The following is a 20,818-nucleotide window of genomic DNA, read 5'->3' on the forward strand; positions in this document are numbered from 1 at the left end:
CTCAACTGGCAATGGTTGCAGGCTCAGTGACTGCATTGCGCAATTTTCTGGGCCAACAGTCATTGTACCTCATAAAAGTGCAAAATAGTCCTTTAGGACAGTACCTGGGTAGAAATGTGCATTTCTGGAGAGGAATACAAAGCCTTCCTTCCTTGGATTACGCAATGTTGTCTCACTGAAGGTAGATTCTGGGCCATGGTTGCCCAGACTCGCCGACGGGCAACTGAACGTGAATGTGAGTGCGAATGCATGGTGATACTAAGTGTAAGCATAAGTGAATGATCATGCATGCAAACAGTGAATGACAAATTTAGAAAATGGAACAACATGCATGTGGGTGAGCTGAGTCGCCAAATCTACGATTGTTCGTGAAAAACAACTTCATGCATGCGACAACAGTGAGATAGAAATGAAAACTAAAACGATGTTAGTACAAGCTAGTATGTATCAAAACGATAGCAAGCACTAACTGAAATCAAGCAGACAACGTTCAAATGAAGCGAAACACAAAAAACACTAGAAATGCAACACAAGTCATGGAAAGTGGGCTTACCCCAAAACAACTGAGATGAGTGTGCCAACAGCTCCTAGATGTGATGTGGGATGTCAGAGCTGCAAGGTCGATGTGAGGAATGAGCTCTGCGACGTTCGGTTGATGAGTTTTGATAACATCAAGGTTGTGACATGCATGCCACAAATCTAGGGAAAGCAACACTTGGTGGGAGGTTTCTGAAATGATCCTTGCATGTAACCTCCAACTGCTAAAAATAGATCCCTGAAACAAGGGATGCCTTTGCATGCTACCTTGGGAGAAACAACCCATGCATGCAAGTCTGTTTTGCTCGGTTCTGGAGGGAACTTGTCAACTCAGTTGTACATGTAAGAGGTTGTTCGAATGCTAGGAGAAAATGCGCATTTCTCGCTGGGAGCAAGGCTAGATTCCTAGGAGATTTATGCAATTTCTGGGCAAAGTAGCTGACTGCTGCCCAGATTTGTGCAAATTCTGGGCTGAGCAGCCTTGCTGGGGAAAATTTCACAATTTTCACTGTGAGTGTTGACTGCCAGAATTGCGTAATTCTGGAGCCCAACAGGCTGCTAGTCAGGATTATGTAATTTCTGGAGAGAAGGTTGGTTTCCCTCTAGAATTGCACAATTTCTTGGGGGAGCTACTCAGCCTGCAGCTGGACCAAGTCCGAGTGATCAGCCTGTGAGGGGAATGCATCGAGCTATGATCAACAAGCTACCTTTGTGCAAGCAAAACACTGAAGCTTGTGAACTTGATGAAGCAAGACAAGCTGCTGTGAAAAGTTGGTAGGGAGGATCCAAAACAGGGTTAAGGCCAAATTTTGGAGAGTGGTTTTAGCCACTACAACACTCCCCCATTTGCTAATTATATGAGGTAGAACCTCACTTAATATTTTTGTTTCTTATATCAACATTATTGATGGGTGCTATGCATACCATTTTTCTCTTAGGAGCCTTTGTTTTCCTTTACTATTGAGGCCCCTCATGTTTCATGAGACTATTTTCATGGAGAATTTACATAGAAAGGAAGTATAATGTTGATGAGGCTCATTAATAGGTAAACTATATGGGTCACAATGCCACTCTCCAGCTTATTAAAATTGACTCTTCTCACATTTATTTACATATTTTGTTATATTTTGCTTAGTGAGAAGGGTGAAGGTGAGTTACTATGTCATGTGGCCTAATATGTGTTAAATGGAGGAATTGGAGCATTTTTTGGTTGACTTAAGTGCATGAAATCAAAGTGGTCAAAACCAACATATTTAATATTAATATTTAACAATACTATGCAAAATAGCACATTCTCATAAATTAAATAACATGTTATCGAGCTTAAGAAATGTCACTAACAAAAAACTAAAAAACATGCAGCTAATGGGAGTGACCACTCAAGGCCACCATAAGATAATTAATATATTAAGACCAAGATTAATGGGGACAAATATCTACAAAGGACAAAGGCAAACATATTTTAACTTTATTGTCATATATGAGGTGCAAGTTGAACATCTCAAGATATAATGAAGAGCTCAATTAATTTTATTGCATTAAGAAAACACAAGCACATTCAATAACTTAGCAAGGAAGAGATGTATAATACCCATATCAACTACACAGCGCATGGCATTAAGTTACTTATATATATCTATATATATATATATATATATATATATAGATATATATATATATATATATATATATATATATATATATATATATATATATATATATATATAATTTAAACTTTTATCATAAAATCACAAACTAGCATGAATGGAATGTTTAAAATCCATTTTTATAGAAACAAAATATAATTTTTGTTATAAAAAAATACCAAAAACTAAATATATTTTTTTAGAAAATAAAAAAATACTAAAACTAAATATATATTAAAAAAGAAAAACTAAAACACAAGCAAATATTATTTTTTTAATTAAAAATATTTTTTTAGAATTTTTTTAAACACTTCCCTCCATTCTAAGAAGCAAAAATAATAATAGAAATAAGGATGGACCAAAAATCTTCCTTTCCCTAGTAAGTGTTTCCCACCATTCATTCCACTCACTCAAGTTATTTCATAAAACAAAGATAAGTGTTATTTCACACTCTTTTGGCAAAGCTTATTGAGCTTTGCCTATGATAAATCTATTCCTTGATGGAGTCCTTGATATATTAATCAAGGTTTGATTCCTTGGAGATTAGTTAGAGTAAAGAAAACATGAGCACTCTTAATTTCAAGTTCAATCCCTCTAATGGTGGACACGAGGCAAGAAAGGGGTTGCTATCATGGTCATGACTCCAAGTTCATTGTCTTTGATGGTGGATGAGGCAAGTGAGGAGGTTGTGGTCATGGTCATGGTCATGGAGTTTTCTCTTTTACATTATATTTAGGGAGTTCAAAGAAATTTGAATGGAATCACTATCATCACTAGGTATAATGGATTTAGTGTGATAATGGATAAAATGAAGTAATTATTTATGAGCATTTGTTCTTGAACGAACATTAGGATCCATTTTATCATAGAGAAAAGTACATGCATTAAAAACAACTCAATATTTCATGTGACATTCATATTTTATGCGACTTATTTTTCATTAAAAACAATTTACTTTTTCATGTGACATTCTTTTTTTGTTAAAATTTCTTCTATTTCTAATCCAAATTACAATTCTAATTTGAAATAAAGCTTCCAGTAACTCTTATTTTACCAATCGTGCATGGACATCATAAGAAACATTCACAATATAATATGAAGAACAAATGGGTGCCTAATTCATATGTAATGAAAAATTCTTCTACTACTTGATGTCAATTACAAGTGTAATATTAGTTGGATCTCCAATATATCTTAAATCATATTTTCATTTTTTTAGTACTATTAAATGTTATTATGTCCTACCTCATTTTATGGTTAGAATTCTAACAAAAAGTATGCATTGTGCTATAGAATTAGTACTAACATGTAATATTGACTTTTTTTTCCAGAAAGCTCTAGGTAATGACCACGAAGATGATGATACAGATTATGTTTATATTACATCATATATCAAAGGAGATGCTAGTGAGGATGGCGATGGAATTGGTGATGATTATGTGGATGAGATTATCAGGATGGTTAATATGATGATCATGTAAATGATCATGAGGATGATCTTGACTATGATTTTCATGTTGCTAGCTAGCCATGCATTATTTTTTGTATTTAGTTGGGATGTTTTAATATGGAAATCATACATTTGAATTTTAGTTGATTCGAATAATGATGATGATAACATCAACACTATCTCCTTACCTTATGATTATGTTGAAAATTGTTTACATATTTTTCATGAAGAATTATTGTGTATGGTGAGATTTGTTGCACGTGGAATCCCCCCAAGGCATGTTTTGGGGCCTAAAACCCAAGTTTTGACTAAGTCTATTGTAAAGACTCCGAAATTTGTGGGTGCAAAGCGGGAAGTCGTAACAGAGTCATAGATTTCTTCCCTCGGTTTTGTAATGTAATGTCGGTTTGAAAGATCTACCCATGGTCTGCAAACCATGGGATTATATAAATAGAGCGAGGCTCTAAAAGTAGGAGGCATCTAATAGAAGCATGACAAATCTAAGGAATTGATAAAGCATTGAATCGAAGTGTAAGTTGTGTCTTTGGGTCATAGAGTAGGAGAAGGCTCTATAGTTGAGTGCGCAGAGGCCTAGTAGCCCACAGCTGAGTGCACAGACCCCTGCAGTTGAGTGCGCAGGGCAGGTCAAGTCTGTAACCATTGGAAGAATTATTAAAAGAGAAGTTTTAGAATATTTCTGTGTAGCTTTTCTTGTTTCATGTACTATTGGGTATGAATTGAAAGTTTACCATTTATTTACTGTGCGAACTCATATGAATGTGCTGAATAAGAAAATATACTATAAGGCATCTGTTTACGCGAAGATAACTAATTGTTATAAGAAGATAAGTGAGATATCAAGTGTCACTTAGGCAAATAGTGCAGATCACTACTCCAACAGCGTGAAATCCCCACAACCCCTGGTTAAGGCTATGCATAGGTAAAGATATCAGGGTGTGAAGGACAGGGAAGTGTGCAAAGTAACCTACACGAAGGGACTCACAGTTGGGCGAAATCAACCCCTCAGATATCTCAAGGGTGCAGAAACCTAGTTCCAGCACCCCTCCCATACTACTGCAGGTGAGACCTCAGTCCACGCTTTGCAGACTATTGCCGAAAGGGCCAATAGTACAAGGATTTGTTTGGCTAATTAACCCCGAACCTGGGCCAAGCCCCAACAAGTGAACAAATGGTTCCATTGCCAGGAACGGGATCTGCATAGAGATGTCTGATGTTGTATCACTGGAATCCAACTAAGAAAGAAATTGAAGATTGATTGGATAGGAATATTCATGAGTTCGCGGTGCAGGAGAATAGGAATCTGCGACTATCAAAAGAAGAGCGGTTAGACTGCTACCTATACACAAAGATCCACAAAATTTTCTGCTCATCTTTCCCTACTAAGCTATACGAGTGGATCATGAAGCTAGCAGATAGCCATGGAAGGTGCAAGCTCGACATACCTATTTTGTGGACCACAGATTTGGTTCATATATTGGAAGCATTGGGGGATCAGATTGCGCGGATTGTTGATCACTAGCTTGATTGAATTATAGGATGATTCATTACTGAGTTCGCGGTAGATACTTCAGTTAGCTATAGTGAGGAAGAATGATGCTTCCTCAAAGGACTGCAAGGTAATAACGTTAAGTCTTTGAACACTTGGATTAAAATGCTGTTGTGTGAAAAATGGGTTATGCGAATACATTGATGTTTGGGGTTACGAAAAGTGGGAGAATTTACAAAAACGAGGGTAGTGCAGAATTTGAAACTAGCCCCTTGATTTCACCTCCGCGAGGTGATGAGGAGGAGATCATGAAGGTCTAACCAAGAAGTGAGATGAATTTGATAAGGCAGAGGATTCCACACATACAACCCCCACCCACACCACTGCCAGTTTCACCGTCTTCACCTTCATATTCGCCCATACCACCTTTGCCACCACCCCAAGTTAATATGGCAAGCGCGATAAAGTTGTCGATGTTCAAGGGAGTAGCAAATGAAGATCCAAACCAGTTTTGGTTCATGATAAAAGCTGTATGGGAAGTGCAGGGAGTTATGGATGACAATATAAGAAAGCGACGTTGGTCAGTGCTCTGCAGGATTGTGCACTAACCTATTAAGCATTCTAATGACAATCCGAATGTGAGGATCACAAACATCCAAACTCCGCTGAACAAAGAATTTAGCAGACTGAAGTCAGAGGCACAGTCGATCATTGGGTTAAAGGTGATCATGATGCTACTAGGTGAGACCCCATGGGAATTGGATCAAAGACTGAAGTGCACAATTCGTGAAGCTAATACGACTTTGAAGGATGGACAACACTGCGAATGGTTTATAGCATCGATAACGCCGCATTTAAGGAATGCACAATCATAATAGAGGATAACAACTTAGGCCAAGGCCTTAGAGATTGTGATGAGACTGCATGAGACCCTGATACAAGATCATAACCTGGGAGTTCAACAGATCCACGCATAGTTGAAAAACTTGTGCCTTTAGATGCAGAGTCTAAAACATGATAGGACAGCTCGCCTAGAGGTGCATGATGAGGTATGGTGTGTTAAATGTAAGGGTCAGGGTCATGACAAGGACCACTACCCATTGTTTGCAAATTACCTCGCGGGAGGAGGACTAATGCCTTTGAGACTAGAGGCACAAGAAAGACCTAGTGCGGCGCCTGCTTTGTGGTGCACAATTTGTCAAATAGGAGGAAAGCATGCTACAGACAACTACCATCTGTTGCAGAAGTACACGTAGAATTCACAACAGTTGTTCTATAATTTTTGTAGATTAGTGGGACATGATGAGCACACCTGTAGAAGTTATGAGCTAATGATGGATAGGACTCCCACCTACAGAGTTTAGGCCAAAATGTAGCCCCTTGACCCGAATGCAAGGATGGCACGAACCAGATTTCAGGGGTGCAGACAAGGCTGAGGTGGAGGAGAACTCAGAACTTGCAAATGATGAGGTCTGAGCCATGTGAGGAAGACCCGAACATAAAAATTGTGCTCCAAAGTGGGATGACAATGGGGGATGATAAAGGCAAGCACCCTGAAGATAGTACTTGGGTTTGCAAGGCTCCGACGAAAGAACCAGAGTTTGATTTGGAGCGTGCTAAAGAAACATTAATGGAAGCCCGGAAGAGCTTCGATGATGCCTCCACTTCAGGAAGCAAAGATAGACTGGAGTCAGAAATGGACCATTCGATGCTCACGATGTTCCTACAAACATGCATGAAGTTGTTCCATGATAGCAAGGTGGTAAAGGGACTGCAGGAACTCATAAATAGATGCGATGGGACCATGCCAGGAGAACCATGCATAGTCAGGAAGATTGGAAAGCATGCGACCAGGACAAGAAGAGAAATGAGGTTGACTGTAAAAATTGGTGAATATGAGATGGACCAAGTGATTCTAGACCTAGGACCGGACGTGAACATTTTTCCAAAAATACATGGGAGCACATGGGAATACCTATGCTGTAATGGTCTCCTATCCAACTACGAATGGAAAACCAGCAAAAGATCCTACCTATGGGAAGATTTCAGGAATTACCGTGGATATTGAAGGAGCAAGCACACTGGCATATTTTGAAGTGATAGATATTGTTGATGACAACAATCCCTACCCTGCACTATTAGGAATAGATGTGCCATTGACATGAACAGGGTGATAAATCTAAAGAAGTGCAAGATGATTTTTGAGAAAAAGTCCCTACACGTACTTGTACCTTTGGACCCTGCAGAGGGATTGCGCTACACGGAGCCAGTGTGTGACTATGAACGCGAAGATGACCTAGACTGCATCTACAAGATAAATGCATGATAGCAAGGATGGGTAAATCCCACCGCGGATGGATGAATCTCATGGGAGTGCCAAATATCATGTACATCAGATTCTGACGAGGAGATAGAGTGATGGCAGAACCAGTTACACGAGGTAACCATGCTAAACTGCAACATGATGACAAGATCATTGCGCTACGTATCAACGGAATTAAGGGATCTACCTATGTATGATGGGTTAAGTGGGGTAGATGATTTCCTGAACTGATTCAAAAGAGAAGTGTCGGAACAACAACATTTCAAGGCTTTGAAATGGGTACTACGCGCTACACCTGCGAGGTGGTGTGGTACGCGCCAAGGAAGCTTCGAGGACTGGCGCGAATGTAGGATACTGATGCACATATGATTTGGGAAGCATCATATGTGATTAAAAGACAATCTTGCCAGATGAGACGATCCATGCGCACACTTGTCCAGATGGATAGAGGCATATGTTACAAAACCTACGGATGCACACAAACTTCATGTTAGGAGACAAGGTCAGTAAGCATGTGCGAGCGAGGCAATTGCGCGAATGACCCCTAAGGTGGGAACAATGGAGTATGGAAAGAATGAGTGGGTGGAAGTTTATCCACATGGAAGCCTTCAACGGAGTATGTGAAGCGCTAAACAAGGTATATGATGTGAAATGGACTGATTGGGACCTGCATGTACCAACGGTTCTATGGGCTTATAGGACAACGTGCAAGAAATAGACAGATCAGACGCCTCCAAGGTTAGAGTATGGAGCGAATGTTGTAATCCCCATAGAGTATAAAATGCCTAGTCCGCGCATAGCCGCATCGGTAGATATGATGGCTCACGAAGCCTTGGAAGAAGGGATCACGCAGCTGAACAAAGCAGAACGCTTGGGACCTGAGGAAGAAATTCGACAGGGTGATCTTAGGCTCCAAGAATTTATGAAAGAAAGGGTGCGATTAAGGGAGAAAAGTGCTCTGGTGGAAGCGGAAGTCAAGAAGCTTAAGGATGAAATAAAGAAGGATTTTCTCGATAAGAAAACCAGGGTGATAAAACAGGGTGCACACGATCACATTGACGAATTTGGGGACTACCGCCGAGAGTTGATTAGCCTGATGCCTTGGATTAGACCGCATATTACGAAAGGGATCACCCATGGTGGCATGCTGCAGATGACAAAGTGCGTGATGCAGCCAGTAACAATAAAAGGAGGATGTTTTCTAGGAAGAGTGATAGATGACTGGTTGAAACCCTATACAGGTGGTGTGGCCACTTGACTAGCCATGGAAAGTACAATCTTAGCAATCCAAGCAGTTGAAAGGAGGTGCGGGACTATAAACAACTTTGCCCGAGAGCTACACGATGTGGGAGCTACGTGCAGGAGAAAAGTGTCACAGGGTCCACGACTGTGTAAGGGGGGTTGCACTATCGCGCGTGTTGACTAGAATGTGACCATTGTAGTCACTATTCACAATGTGATGCTTGACTTGAGACCAAATGGAGCGGGCGACATGCATTTAAGATGTGATTTATGGGCAAGATTTGGGAAAATCTGTCGCCAAGGGAGCATTAATGGACCAGATTTGGAGGGAACAATCGAATTCATATTCAAAAGGCGCTATAAATTACAAAGGGCTGCCCAAAAAACAACACTTGGTCATTTGCGAATTGAGCTGTCTTATGCCCCACATATTCTGAGCCGAGACCTGGTTGCCCTATGCAGAGTGTTGATTGAGCCCCTAATTGAGTGATTTCTGGATGAGAAAGATGGCAACATCTAAAGAAGCTAGGGAAATTGCAGAGATGACAGCCAAAGAGGCCACGCAGGCCCTAACTGTAGAAGATGCCCCTGAAGGCGTTGGGATTGTGGCTGAAATCCCTAAATCACTGCACACACCGAGGCTAAAAAAATACAAACAGCTGATGATTCTAGTGCGTGTGTCCCCTTGCAACCCGCTGTGCACTAGATTAACAATGGAGGAAAAAGGGAAAGTAGTTAACTTGGAAACTGACGAGGAGGAAGAAGACCTGGAGGACCTCATAATTTAAGAAGATAAGGATGAGGGCATGGAGGAAGAAATTGAGCCTGCGCACCCTCCAACAAAGCTACCTGCATATATCCCCCCACGAAGGGGAAGGCAAAAGTGCCCAAGGACCTTGACGAGAGCAAGAGCTCTCTCCAAACTCTGCTCCTCCCAGATGACATCATCTTTGAGGGTATGCACCTGGGATGGGTGTCGAACTTGAAGTTTGAAGATTGGGATCTTGCTAACCACAAGAAATTCCCTCACCTAGAGACCGTATAGCTCATGAAGCCTAAGCAGAAAAACGCAGAAGAAGCTATAGAATTGGAGCTACGAAAGTGGTTACATAGAATTGAAAAGGTAGGGTTGCTAAACCTGCTCTAGGTGCCACATTACCACCGCGCCCAAGTGACGATCTTCATCATCAGGCAGCTCCTTTTCCTGGTGCATGGTGGGTGTTTGTGGCTAGAGGAGCCCATCCCCATCACGGACCACTTAATCCATAGCATTATTCGGCTCCCATGTAAACGAGAGGACCCCGCAGATATTTTGGAGGGGAAGAGCAGTGACTTGGCCATCGTGGAGGCCATGAAAAAGAAATACAGGCTAGAGAAGAAGAGAAGGGGCTATGCCATATCCAACATCAACAATAAAGCAATTAAAGTTGCGACCTAGATACTAGCAGCTAACCTCACGCGTAAGTGTCGCACAGACGAGGTGCCCACACCGGTAGTTGCACTTACTGAGCAGTGCGTGGAGGGGTTCCAATTTAACTGGTCCAAGTTCTTATGTAAGGAGTTCTTGGAAAACTATTGTGAGGCACAGGAACAAGGAAAAATGTTCCACTATGCATGGCTTTTGCTGTCCATAGTGCTGGTGGCGAGGGAATTCTCGGAGGATAGCCAATTCCCCACGATTGCAAGGGATCTCCTAGAGGCCATGACGTATGCTTCACTATGGGCCACTAAGGACGCAAACCAGATCCGTGATAATATGATATTCTGGGTGTTCATGGAGATGAACATCAGAATGGGGATTAACTACAAGCCACGGTTATCACCCACTGTCTACAATAGCCTGTAAATTTTTGTAGAATTTAAAGCGACTTCCACCACATATACCTCAGGGCGCGCAAGGACCCTGTGTAGAAGTGGAGAAAAATACCCTTCATAGCCATTGATGATGTGATTTCAATGTACTGGAGATGTGGCTGTCGGAATGGCACACCCCAAACATCGTTGCGGTGGAAAAGTCTATTGCATAGAAGAGGAAGGAGGAGGCAAAACTATGCATGGTACAACTGGAAGAAAAGAAAAGGAAAGAAGAAGTGGTAGTAAAAGCGCAGGAGGCACGGGATGCTGTGCAGGCAGTAGCAGAATAGAAAAAGGCCGTAGCAGCAACATCATAGAAGGTAGTAAAGAAGGCACACGAGGGCCTGTCGGGCGGATAAATCGTTCTTGCGGACAAGACCGATCTCCCTAGTATCTAATGATATATAGCGACAAGCAAACCAAACAAATTCTATCTTTCTCTAAATATGCAATTTATAAATAAAATCCAAGAGATGTTTCAGACCCTACCTCAAGTCCAATGCTAGTTTGTGGAAGCCACGCTCTATTCGTCCAAATGAGCTCCTTTTTAAAGAATCTGCAAACACAAACAAGCACACATCAAATAACACCTGCATAGCCAATATAATAAACCATATTTATCATGATGAACAAGGAATTCATGAAATAAACCATAGAAGACAATTTATTGAGAAAAAAGAATCTGATTGTATTAACTTTAAACAAAGAAGAACTTTACAACCTTGGTGCCTTGATGTTGTACAAGTTCCTCCCAGGGTCCAGCAAGAATCTCCTTTACTTTGACAAGTTTCACTATCTTCCCAAAGAAGCCAAAAGGTATGTAATCTCTCCTCTCAAGCTCAAGTAGGAAGTCTAAATTCCAACAACATTTACCCTCAAAAATGTTCAGCTTTCAACCTCCCTAGCAACCAGCCCAATGCCTCAATTTATAGTGCAGAGGAGGGAAGTTACTAGATCCACCTTCAAAGAGATAGAGTCCTCCTTCAAAGGGATAAGATCCTCTCGTCAAGGGGTTAGCTCCTTTAGTTATGGGATGCATGAACCACCTAAGAGTGAACCAACCACGTCAAGATTCCTTCTAGAAACATCTAGAATTAACCCAAAGTGAGTTTTTAAGAATAAACTTGTGCCTTTTTAACTTTTACAGGGGTCCGCACCCACTCCTTTAGAGACAGAGCAGGCAAGTCTGCAGGTAACATGACCAAGGGGTGCGGGACCGCAGGTAATGGTAAGAGAAAGTGCGGAACCAGAGTTTTAGAGATTTTCAAAGACTTTCTCTCATTTTTAAGGCTTGACATGAAGAGCTGAGGTTTGAGACTTGCAAAGGAGGACAGTATGAGTGGTGATAGACTCACACTAACTGCAGAAAGTCATGGTGACAATATTTTGTGTAACAGATTGCCCCATAAAGTGCTAAGTTTGTAGTAGATGAGGATTTCATTTATCATCTAAGAAGAGTGAAGTACTTTATCATTTCGAGGATCATCTTGTGGAGAGCCTAGTTGGAACCTGTAAAAACATTCAATACAAAATATATATATGAGATCATATCATCGCTGAGGTAGGCATTCCCATACTCAGATCAAAACTGACTAGAAAACTAACTAAACTGCTCTGATATAGGAATGATCTTGTAATACATCATAAGTATAGACACATGTAGACACAGTATGGGCGCAACCATCTGTTTATGAATAGTCCACTGTATAATGAATACAAAATTCCTCGCAGCCTGGATGGTGGAAACTAGATCTAGGGTCTTGATTTCTACTTCCCGAAATAGTACGATTCTATCCATGTGAATGAATGTGTCGAAGTCGAACATGGTAGAAACCACTTGATTACTAGTCAATGATGTAAACTGTTAACAAGTGTGAGAGAAACTACCATTAATGTCAATAGCTCTCTAAGTACTCAGTACAATCCATGAAATTTGAATAGATGAGTTGATGTCGAACATGTCACGGAATCCTTTGATCAAAGGTCAATGATGCAACCTATCGTCGAAGGTGAGAAACCTGCCATTGAGGCATGCAGATCCCAAGGTACTGACAATTCCTAGATCATCTTTCTAGATAATGAGCTGAAGTCGATAGAAAGTGATCTGTCGTAGGCAAGCCCTCAACACGAAATCATAGATCAAGATTGAAGAAATATAGTTGCAAGGACTGACTCAGGGATGGTCAAGATGGATGATAGATATTTTTCAGATGAATGGTTTATTTGCACTGACCTCTTGAACACATAACAACATTGAAAATGGTTTGGTGACAATTGACCTAAAGCTAATACCCAGAAACCGGCTGAAGACTTTCAATATGGTTTGATTAACTATTAGGCAAAGGATTTCCCAACCTAGGTGAAAAAAAAAGTGTCGTGTTCAAGAGTGGTTAAATGTTTTTCTGAGACACAAAGTATGACAAACAGGTTCATTTTTCTCTCTTTTCCCCCACCATTTCTGGCAAGTACCTCTTTATTTTTGACAAGCTCGAGGAGGATAACATTTGCTTGATTATAAGCTCATCCTTCGGATGAGTCCATCTTAGTTTATATTCAAACCCTAAGAAGGAGTGGTCCATTCCTGTTTGTAATTGAATAGGTCCTTTACTGTTAAATTTTAATGAGTCTCGTATAGGAGAAACTCGGCGTTTTTCATTTTTAGAGAGTCTGAAAAAACTTAAGAAAACTCCATGGTTGTCCTTTTTCGTAAATTTGTGTCTCCCAAGCCTGAAAAAGTATAAAATAATACTTGAGAGAACCGCTTGACCATTACAATCAAGGAGTACTTTTCATAATTAGTGTCTCTGGTCTGAAAAAAGTAAAAAAGCGATCAATGACACGTCGTTTTATAACCAATATCGAATTTGAAACGACAAAAATCCAGCATTCTTTTCATGTTTATACGGTCAGAAAAGAGCTATAAGTGGACCGTATTTTTAATTCCGTTTTAACGAGCTTAAAAAGAAAAACTCGACAATCTTTTCATATTTTAGGAGTCAGAAAAGAGCTTAAGGGTGACTCTAATGTTTTTGTTGAAAATGATTAATTTTGCCTGAAAAATCCATTATCCTGCACAAAAACTCAAACATTACTCATACCTGTTTAAAATAAATAAAAATGCTTCAAAAGTTGCCTCTTTATAGTGAAAAATAAACAAATTAAAAATTCATTTATTCAAAAAATCTTATAAAAAGCGCTTTTGTAAATTCATTTTTACCGTTTGACTTCAGAGTGAGAAAGAGAGCTTTTGGGTAAGAAATTTCCCGTGAAGATTGTGGAAAATACGTCCATTGGAATCAAACACCGTCACCTCCAGGTAATCCACATCACTTTACTCTTGCATTTCAACTGTTTAAAATTTGTTTTTACGTTTATATTTTGATTTTTAGGAAGAATTGTGGTTTAAAAGACCTCTCGCAGGGGTCCGCAGGCGCAGCATGCGAAACCTGCAGACCCCGACTTTTTCGCATGCAGAAAAAAGTCAGGGGCTCGCACCCGCTGTTTAGGCAGAGTGTGGACCTACGCACTGTCTCTAACTTAGAGGGTGCGGTCCACACGGCATATGTTCTAAAATCCCAAATTCTTCAATTTTTTCCCAAAAACTTCGATTTAAAATGTTATAATCCACCTTTTCTTTCAATGTAGGGTATACATTATGCTTAGCTAGTGGGAACGGGAGCACGAGGATGTAGACCTCGCCGCAATCAATCATCAACCTTCAATTGATGCATTAAAGGCATGTGATTTATTTAAATTCTGGGCCATACCTGGCATGAGGGCCCAAGTGGACTTTCTGCAGTGGTTGGTAGACAGGTGGAATGTGCAAGACTAGTGTTTCATTATTGGTGGCCACCAGCTTGAAATGGAACCGGAAGACATTTACTTTTTGACTAGTTTTCCTAAGAGAGGTGAACAATTGACTCTATTCGGGACTAGGCCAGGTGGCCAATCTATCGATAGCCTCCGGCTAGAGTTTTGTAACGACCAAACCAAGGAAAAAGGGATTGATATCAAAACCATCTCCCGTCCTGAACTCAAAGTGATTGCATTTATTGTCACCAGACTCTGCGGAAGCGTAGCACTACATATGGACACTAGATCCCAAATGCGGATGGTAGTAGACTGCTTTCGAGGCACCGTCTTCAACTGGTGCGAAGCTGTGTTGGCTAATGTAAAAGGCCAACTAACTAGAGCAAAGAACGGACAACTAAAGAACTTTGGATATGGTTTCTTAGTTGTGAGCTTTGGTCTAGAGAGGGTCCCAATGTTGGTCCCACAGCATCCTTCCATTGGAGCTAGACTTCCCCAAGAGCCCAAACTGATGCGTTGGGTTACAGTTATGGCCCGTCATCCTAAGGAGGGTTCAGAGGTTGTTCGATCTCCTCCTGAGTATTTTTATTGGTTAAAGAACCAAGTTTTCCTGATTCAGGATTTTCCTTATGCTGGGATGGATTATCGTGATGACCCAGACATGGCTCTTCCGCCAGGAGAGCAATGGGATGACTAAGGTAAAATCATTTTCAACATTTTCTAATTTAATTTTTTTTTTGTTTTTAAATCGTCCCAAAACTGGTAGTAAAAAGTTTCAAATGCAGATGTAGGTCCACAACGACCAGCCACTCTCCAGCCTTATGAGAGGAAACAACCAGCTGCATCAGCACCAGCCCCACAGGACGAATCTACAGAGACCTTGGCCGAATTGGAAAACCATCTAGAGCATTTGACAGTAGACATTCCAGAGACTAGCATAGATGACATTCCTCTTAGGCTACAACGCTATGTGATTGGGGTCCCAGGACCTTTCAAGAGGTTCCTTTGTAGGGTGGCCCGTACAGTGGTTTCTTATCATGATCATCACTAGTGATAGGATGATCACCTGTTGTAGACTCATATGAGATTTTTGCTTTTTGTACTATCATTTTTGCTAATCATAAGGTTTTTTTAAACCTATGATCGAAGACGATGTATATATGACACACTTCTATGCTATGCTATGTCACTATTACTGGCTATCTTGTAAAACATGTTATGGAATGTTTTTAAATTTACTGTTTGATTATTGCAAATGTCTACTTAACATTTGAGAAGCAATTGCATCTGCTAATGTATTTAAATATCTTGGAATATGCTGATATTCAATATAGTCAAATTCACATTCCAAGAGACGAACTCTCAAAAATAATCTCAATAACACTGGATTTCTAATGGTATAAACTCTATTAAGCTGCAATACAACGAGTTCAGAATCTAACCTCACAATCAAACTCCGAATTCCAAATGAGATGGATTCAGATAATAACTCAATCACTGCACTATACTCTGCAATGTTGTTCATTGTTTGACCGAGGCTTACCCAATGCAAGATACCAACTCATCAGAGGGTGAATAGATAACCCAAGCTACGGAAGAAATGTTCCGTGTATTACAACAAGCGCCAACAGAAAAACCAATGTATGTTTGAAGAGACGTCGACATCTGCAATATCTAGAGTAAAATCAAGATAAGCAGGGATAATGACAAAAACACTCTCTAAACTAAGCACACTTTTCTAATCGAAGGCACACCAGATAGAAAGAAAACTAACCTAATCAAAATCTCCACACCTAGATTTAAGCATAATATCTCTTTAGGTAAAGACCATTTCTGGGTTTACCTAAAGAGACTCTGTCAAAGTCTACCACTTCATAGGCCCCTTTTGCCAGCTTTCGCTTAACAACATAAGGACCATGCCACATGGGTACGAATTTTCCAACGCCTAACTTATCATTTGCTTGATCGTACAGTAAGACTAGGTCTCCTTCCAAAAAATTACGAGGTGTAACATTTCGATCATACTGAGCTTTAATACGTTTGGCATGAGCTTCGATTGCTAGTGCAACATCACGTCGATTCTCATCTAGCTGAGCCAAGTACAACAAACGTTTCTCCTCTTCGGAAGTGGCTGGAAGTAATTCTATGGCCATTTGCAATGACGAGATTTCGCATTCAATGGGTAACACAGCTTCCAAATCGTAAACTAGTTGGAAAGGAGTGAAACCAGTTGATGTTTTTACTGAGGTTCGATAAGCCCAAAGTGCTAAAAATAAAATGTTATGCCAATTCGACCTATGAATCCCAATGATTCGTCAGATCATAATGACTAGAACTTTGTTGATGGCTTCAACCAGACCATTAGCCTGTGGGTAATATGGAGTAGAACTATCGTGACGCAGGCCAAGTTGATCTGTTAGTTTAGTCATCATAATATTTCAAAAATGACGTCCATGATCAGTGATAATCGCTTGTGGAACACCGGACCTAGCAATTATATGATTGAAAATGAAAATCACAGCAGTTTTGCCGTCTGCCGAAAATGTAGGTATCACCTCGGCCCACTTGGTAAAATAATCTACCGCAAGGATGATATATGCATGCCCCCTGGCCGAGTGAGGGTTACATGTAGTAAAATCGATACCCCATTTCGCAAAAGGACCAACGACAATTATAGGGTGGAGAGGAGCAGGTGGAGTGCGCATCTTTCAATCAAAAATTTGGCAGTTGTGGCATTTCGGACCGCGTTAATACAATATTTAAACAAAGACAGCCAGAAATAGCCAGCGCGCAATGTCTTTTGGGCTGTGGCAAACCTAGACATATGACCACCAGACGCTCCAGGGTGACAGTCATTAGAACCCTTTCAGCTTCCTCATGAGTTAAACAACGTCGGAAAACAAAGTCTGCCCCACGACGACAAAGTGTATCTCCAATAATTTTGTATTGTTGGGACTGGAATCGTATTTTCCGACATTGAGATCTTGAAATTTCATGCCGAAAGGATTGGGTTTGGAGATAAACTATGATATCTCCATACCATGGATCAAGAGTGCTGATTAAAAACAAGGATTCATCCGCAATAGGCTCTTCCGCCACAGTTTCAGTATCAGCACGCAGGAAGTCACACATCAACTCCGCAAAAACTAAAGATTTCTTTGACTTAGATTTTTCAAACTCCAAGTCAAATTCCTGTAGGATCACAATCCATTTGGAATACTTTCCCCCTAGCAATTGTTTTGTCAAAATATAGATCATATGGTTGCAGTCGGAAATTAGTGTAGTTTTGCGTAGTAAAATGTAATAATGAAAACGTTGGACAGCTTGAACAGCTGCCAGGGCCAATTTCTCCACATGTGAATATTTTAGCTCAGTTGGATTTAAGGTTTGACTAAGGTAATAAATCACATGTTCACTACAGAATTCATATTCCTGAACTAACACCATCCCAATGGTGGAATGAGAGGCGGCGAGATACAAGAAGTAGTCCTGGTTGTAGTTGGGAGGATGCAATAACGGTGCATGGGTCAACGCGTGTTTTAGTGCATCAAAAGATTTGTCAGCTATCTCATCCCAAAAGAATGGAGTATTCTATTTCAACAACCTGGTAAAACCCTTGGTTATCTCGGCGTAGTTAGGAATGAATCAACGTAAAAAGTTTGCTTTCCCTTGCAAACTTTGGAGTTGGCGAAGAGTCGAAGGAGGACGCAATTTGACAATAGCTTCAACCTTCGAGGGATCGACATGAATGCCGGCTTTCGAAACAACAAATCCCAGTAACTGTAGGTTTTAACCCTATACAGAAATTACCTGCATACGAATTCTTAAACAAAGAAAATAAACAATGCGAGAGCATAACCCATAAAACACATATGCACAGAGATTTTTCCTTGGATCCCAAAACCGAGACTACCAGCTTGATTTTTCATTATGTTCCTTTCAATGTTACAATACATATTTATACATGCCGAAGCATCCAATACCATGGACCGAAAACCATCGCGTCTAAAAAACATGTGCGAAAATCATGCACAAAACCATAGGTGGGTCCGCCCAACCTAACATATGGTCCAAAACCAAAATTTTTCGGGGCGCTGCCCCAGACCCCATAAAGTGGGGTTACGGGTGCCCTTCAAACCCCCTATTAACTACGTGGAAAGAATATAACACAACCCAACAATCTCCCACTTGTTGTTTTCTTTCCACAGGGGGCCACAGGAGAGCTTAGTCATTTTTCAGCCTTGAGATTCCCATTGCTTCTCTACACCAAGAGAACTTCTCAGAGCTCACAGATTTTGTCAATGCATCTGCAGTATTCTTCAAAGTGTCCACCTTTACCAGCAACACCTTTCTGTCTTCTATCATATCCCTCACAAAGTGATACTGAACATCAATTTGCTTTGTCTTTGAATGATAAGCAGGGTTCTTTGCCAAGAAAATTGCACTTTGGTTGTCACAGTCTATTCTTATAGCTCCCTGTACTAACCCCATACTTGAACACAATCTCTACAACCAAACTGCTTCCTTGCTTGCATGAGTGGCTGCCATGTATTCTGCCTCTGTAGTTGATAGTGCCACTACAGATTGTTTCTTACTCATCCAACTGACTGCAAATCCAAATAGGTTAAACACATACCCACTTGTAGATCTTCTCTGATCCAGATCTCCAGCCCAGTCTGCATCAACAAAGCCATGAATATCCAACACTCTGTCCAATCCTGGTCTTCCTTGGTAGCACAAACCATAATCACTAGTGCCACACAAATACCTGAAAACCCGCTTCACTGCTATCCAGTGCTCCTTCCCAGGTTTTGACATAAACCTGCTCAATACTCCCATTGCATGTGCAATGTCTGGTCTAGTACAGACCATTGCATACATCAGCCTACCCACTGCACTTGCATATGGAACACGGGACATGTCCTCTTCCTCTTCTTGTGTCTTGGGACACTGTTCAACAGATAACCTCACACCTACAGGAATAGGAACCTTCACCGATTTACTATCCTGCATATTAAACCTCTGGAGTATTGTCTCGACATACTTCCTCTGGTTTAACCAGAGCTTCCTCTTTGACCGATCTCTTTTAATTTCCATGCCCAAAATATAGTTTGCAGCACCAAGATCTTTCATGTCGAATTTGGAGGACAATTGGGTCTTCAAATCCTGGATAATTTCTTTGTCATTTCCAACTAGCAACATATCATCCACATACAAGACCAGATAAATAATACGGTCACCAATTAAAATACACACAATGATCTGCCTTGCTTCTGGTGAAGCCAAGTCCCCGTATAAATGTATCAAATTTCTGATACCACATCCTTGGTGACTGTTTTAACCCATACAGAGACTTCTTTAACTTGCATACCAGTTCTTTCTTACCCTTCACCACAAAGCCTTCAGGTTGCTTCATGTAGATTTCCTCTTCCAAATCCCCGTGAAGAAATGTTGTCTTCACATCCATCTGTTCTACCTCAAAATCAAAAGCAGCAGCAACAGATAAAAGTAATCTAATAGAAGTTACCTTGGCAACAGGAGAAAAAATATCACCAAAATCAATTCACGGCACCTGGGAATAACCTTTTGCTACCAACCGAGCTTTGTATTTCTCCACCTTTCCTTCTGCATTTGTCTTCTTCTTGAACACCCATTTGCTGCCAATGGGTTTCCTTCCAGCCGGCAACTCCACCAGATCCCAAGCCTCATTTTTGTGCAAAGATGCCATTTCATCGACCATGGCCTCTTTCCAGAATTTTCCATCCTCTTAATCCACTGCTTCCTTCACAGTTCTGGGATCATTATCAGTAACAGACAAAGCAAAATTTGAACTGAAAGCAGATGGACTATACCTTTCTGGCTACCTTCTTTCTCGAACTGATCTTCTCACAACCGGAGTTTGTGGCTCTTCATCTTCTGATTCCTCCTCTGCTGCAGAGTCTGATTCTTCCTCCTTTGGCTCAAACTCTATCTTCTCAGGTTCCTTTGGTTGGACTTCATGTTGAATAACATCTTTTACCTCTCTGAACAACACATCTCGGCTGTACACAACCTTCCGTGTGACTGGGTTCCAAAGCTTATAACCCTTTAAACCATCCTTATACCCAATAAAGATGCACTTTTCAGATTTACTATCCAACTTGGTTCGTTTCTCCTTTGGAACATGTACATATGCATCACATCCAAATACCCTTAGATGTGAAAGAGAGGGTTTCTTACCAGTCCATACTTCTTGTGGAGTCTTATCCTCCAACGCTGATGAAGGTGATCTGTTGATCAGGTAACATGCAATATCCACTGCCTCTGCCCAGAATTCCTGTCCTAACCCGGCACCACTGAGCATGCTTCTTGCCCTTTCCATCAATGTCTTGTTCATTCTTTCTGCGACTCCATTTTGTTGAGGTGTATATGGAGTAGTCTTCTGCCGTGCTATACCACACTTCTTACAA

At 40.7% G+C, this 20,818-nt stretch overlaps 1 protein-coding gene across 1 annotated transcript in view; it reads left to right on the top strand.

The window, feature by feature from the left end:
- The window catches only part of LOC149244362 (uncharacterized), a 59,878-nt gene that overhangs the window by 12,153 nt on the left and 26,907 nt on the right, over positions 1-20,818 (top strand). Inside the window, exon 4 of the mRNA XM_089371518.1 lies at positions 3,515-3,643. Within this exon, the coding sequence (XP_089227644.1) occupies positions 3,515-3,643 (129 nt within the window). The remainder of the gene's footprint in view (positions 1-3,514; positions 3,644-20,818) is intronic.

The sequence above is a fragment of the Pinus tabuliformis genome, chromosome 8 (assembly GCF_031772625.1).
Source record: "Pinus tabuliformis cultivar Carrire ecotype Pingquan chromosome 8, CPIR1, whole genome shotgun sequence".
Lineage (NCBI taxonomy): Eukaryota > Viridiplantae > Streptophyta > Pinopsida > Pinales > Pinaceae > Pinus > Pinus tabuliformis.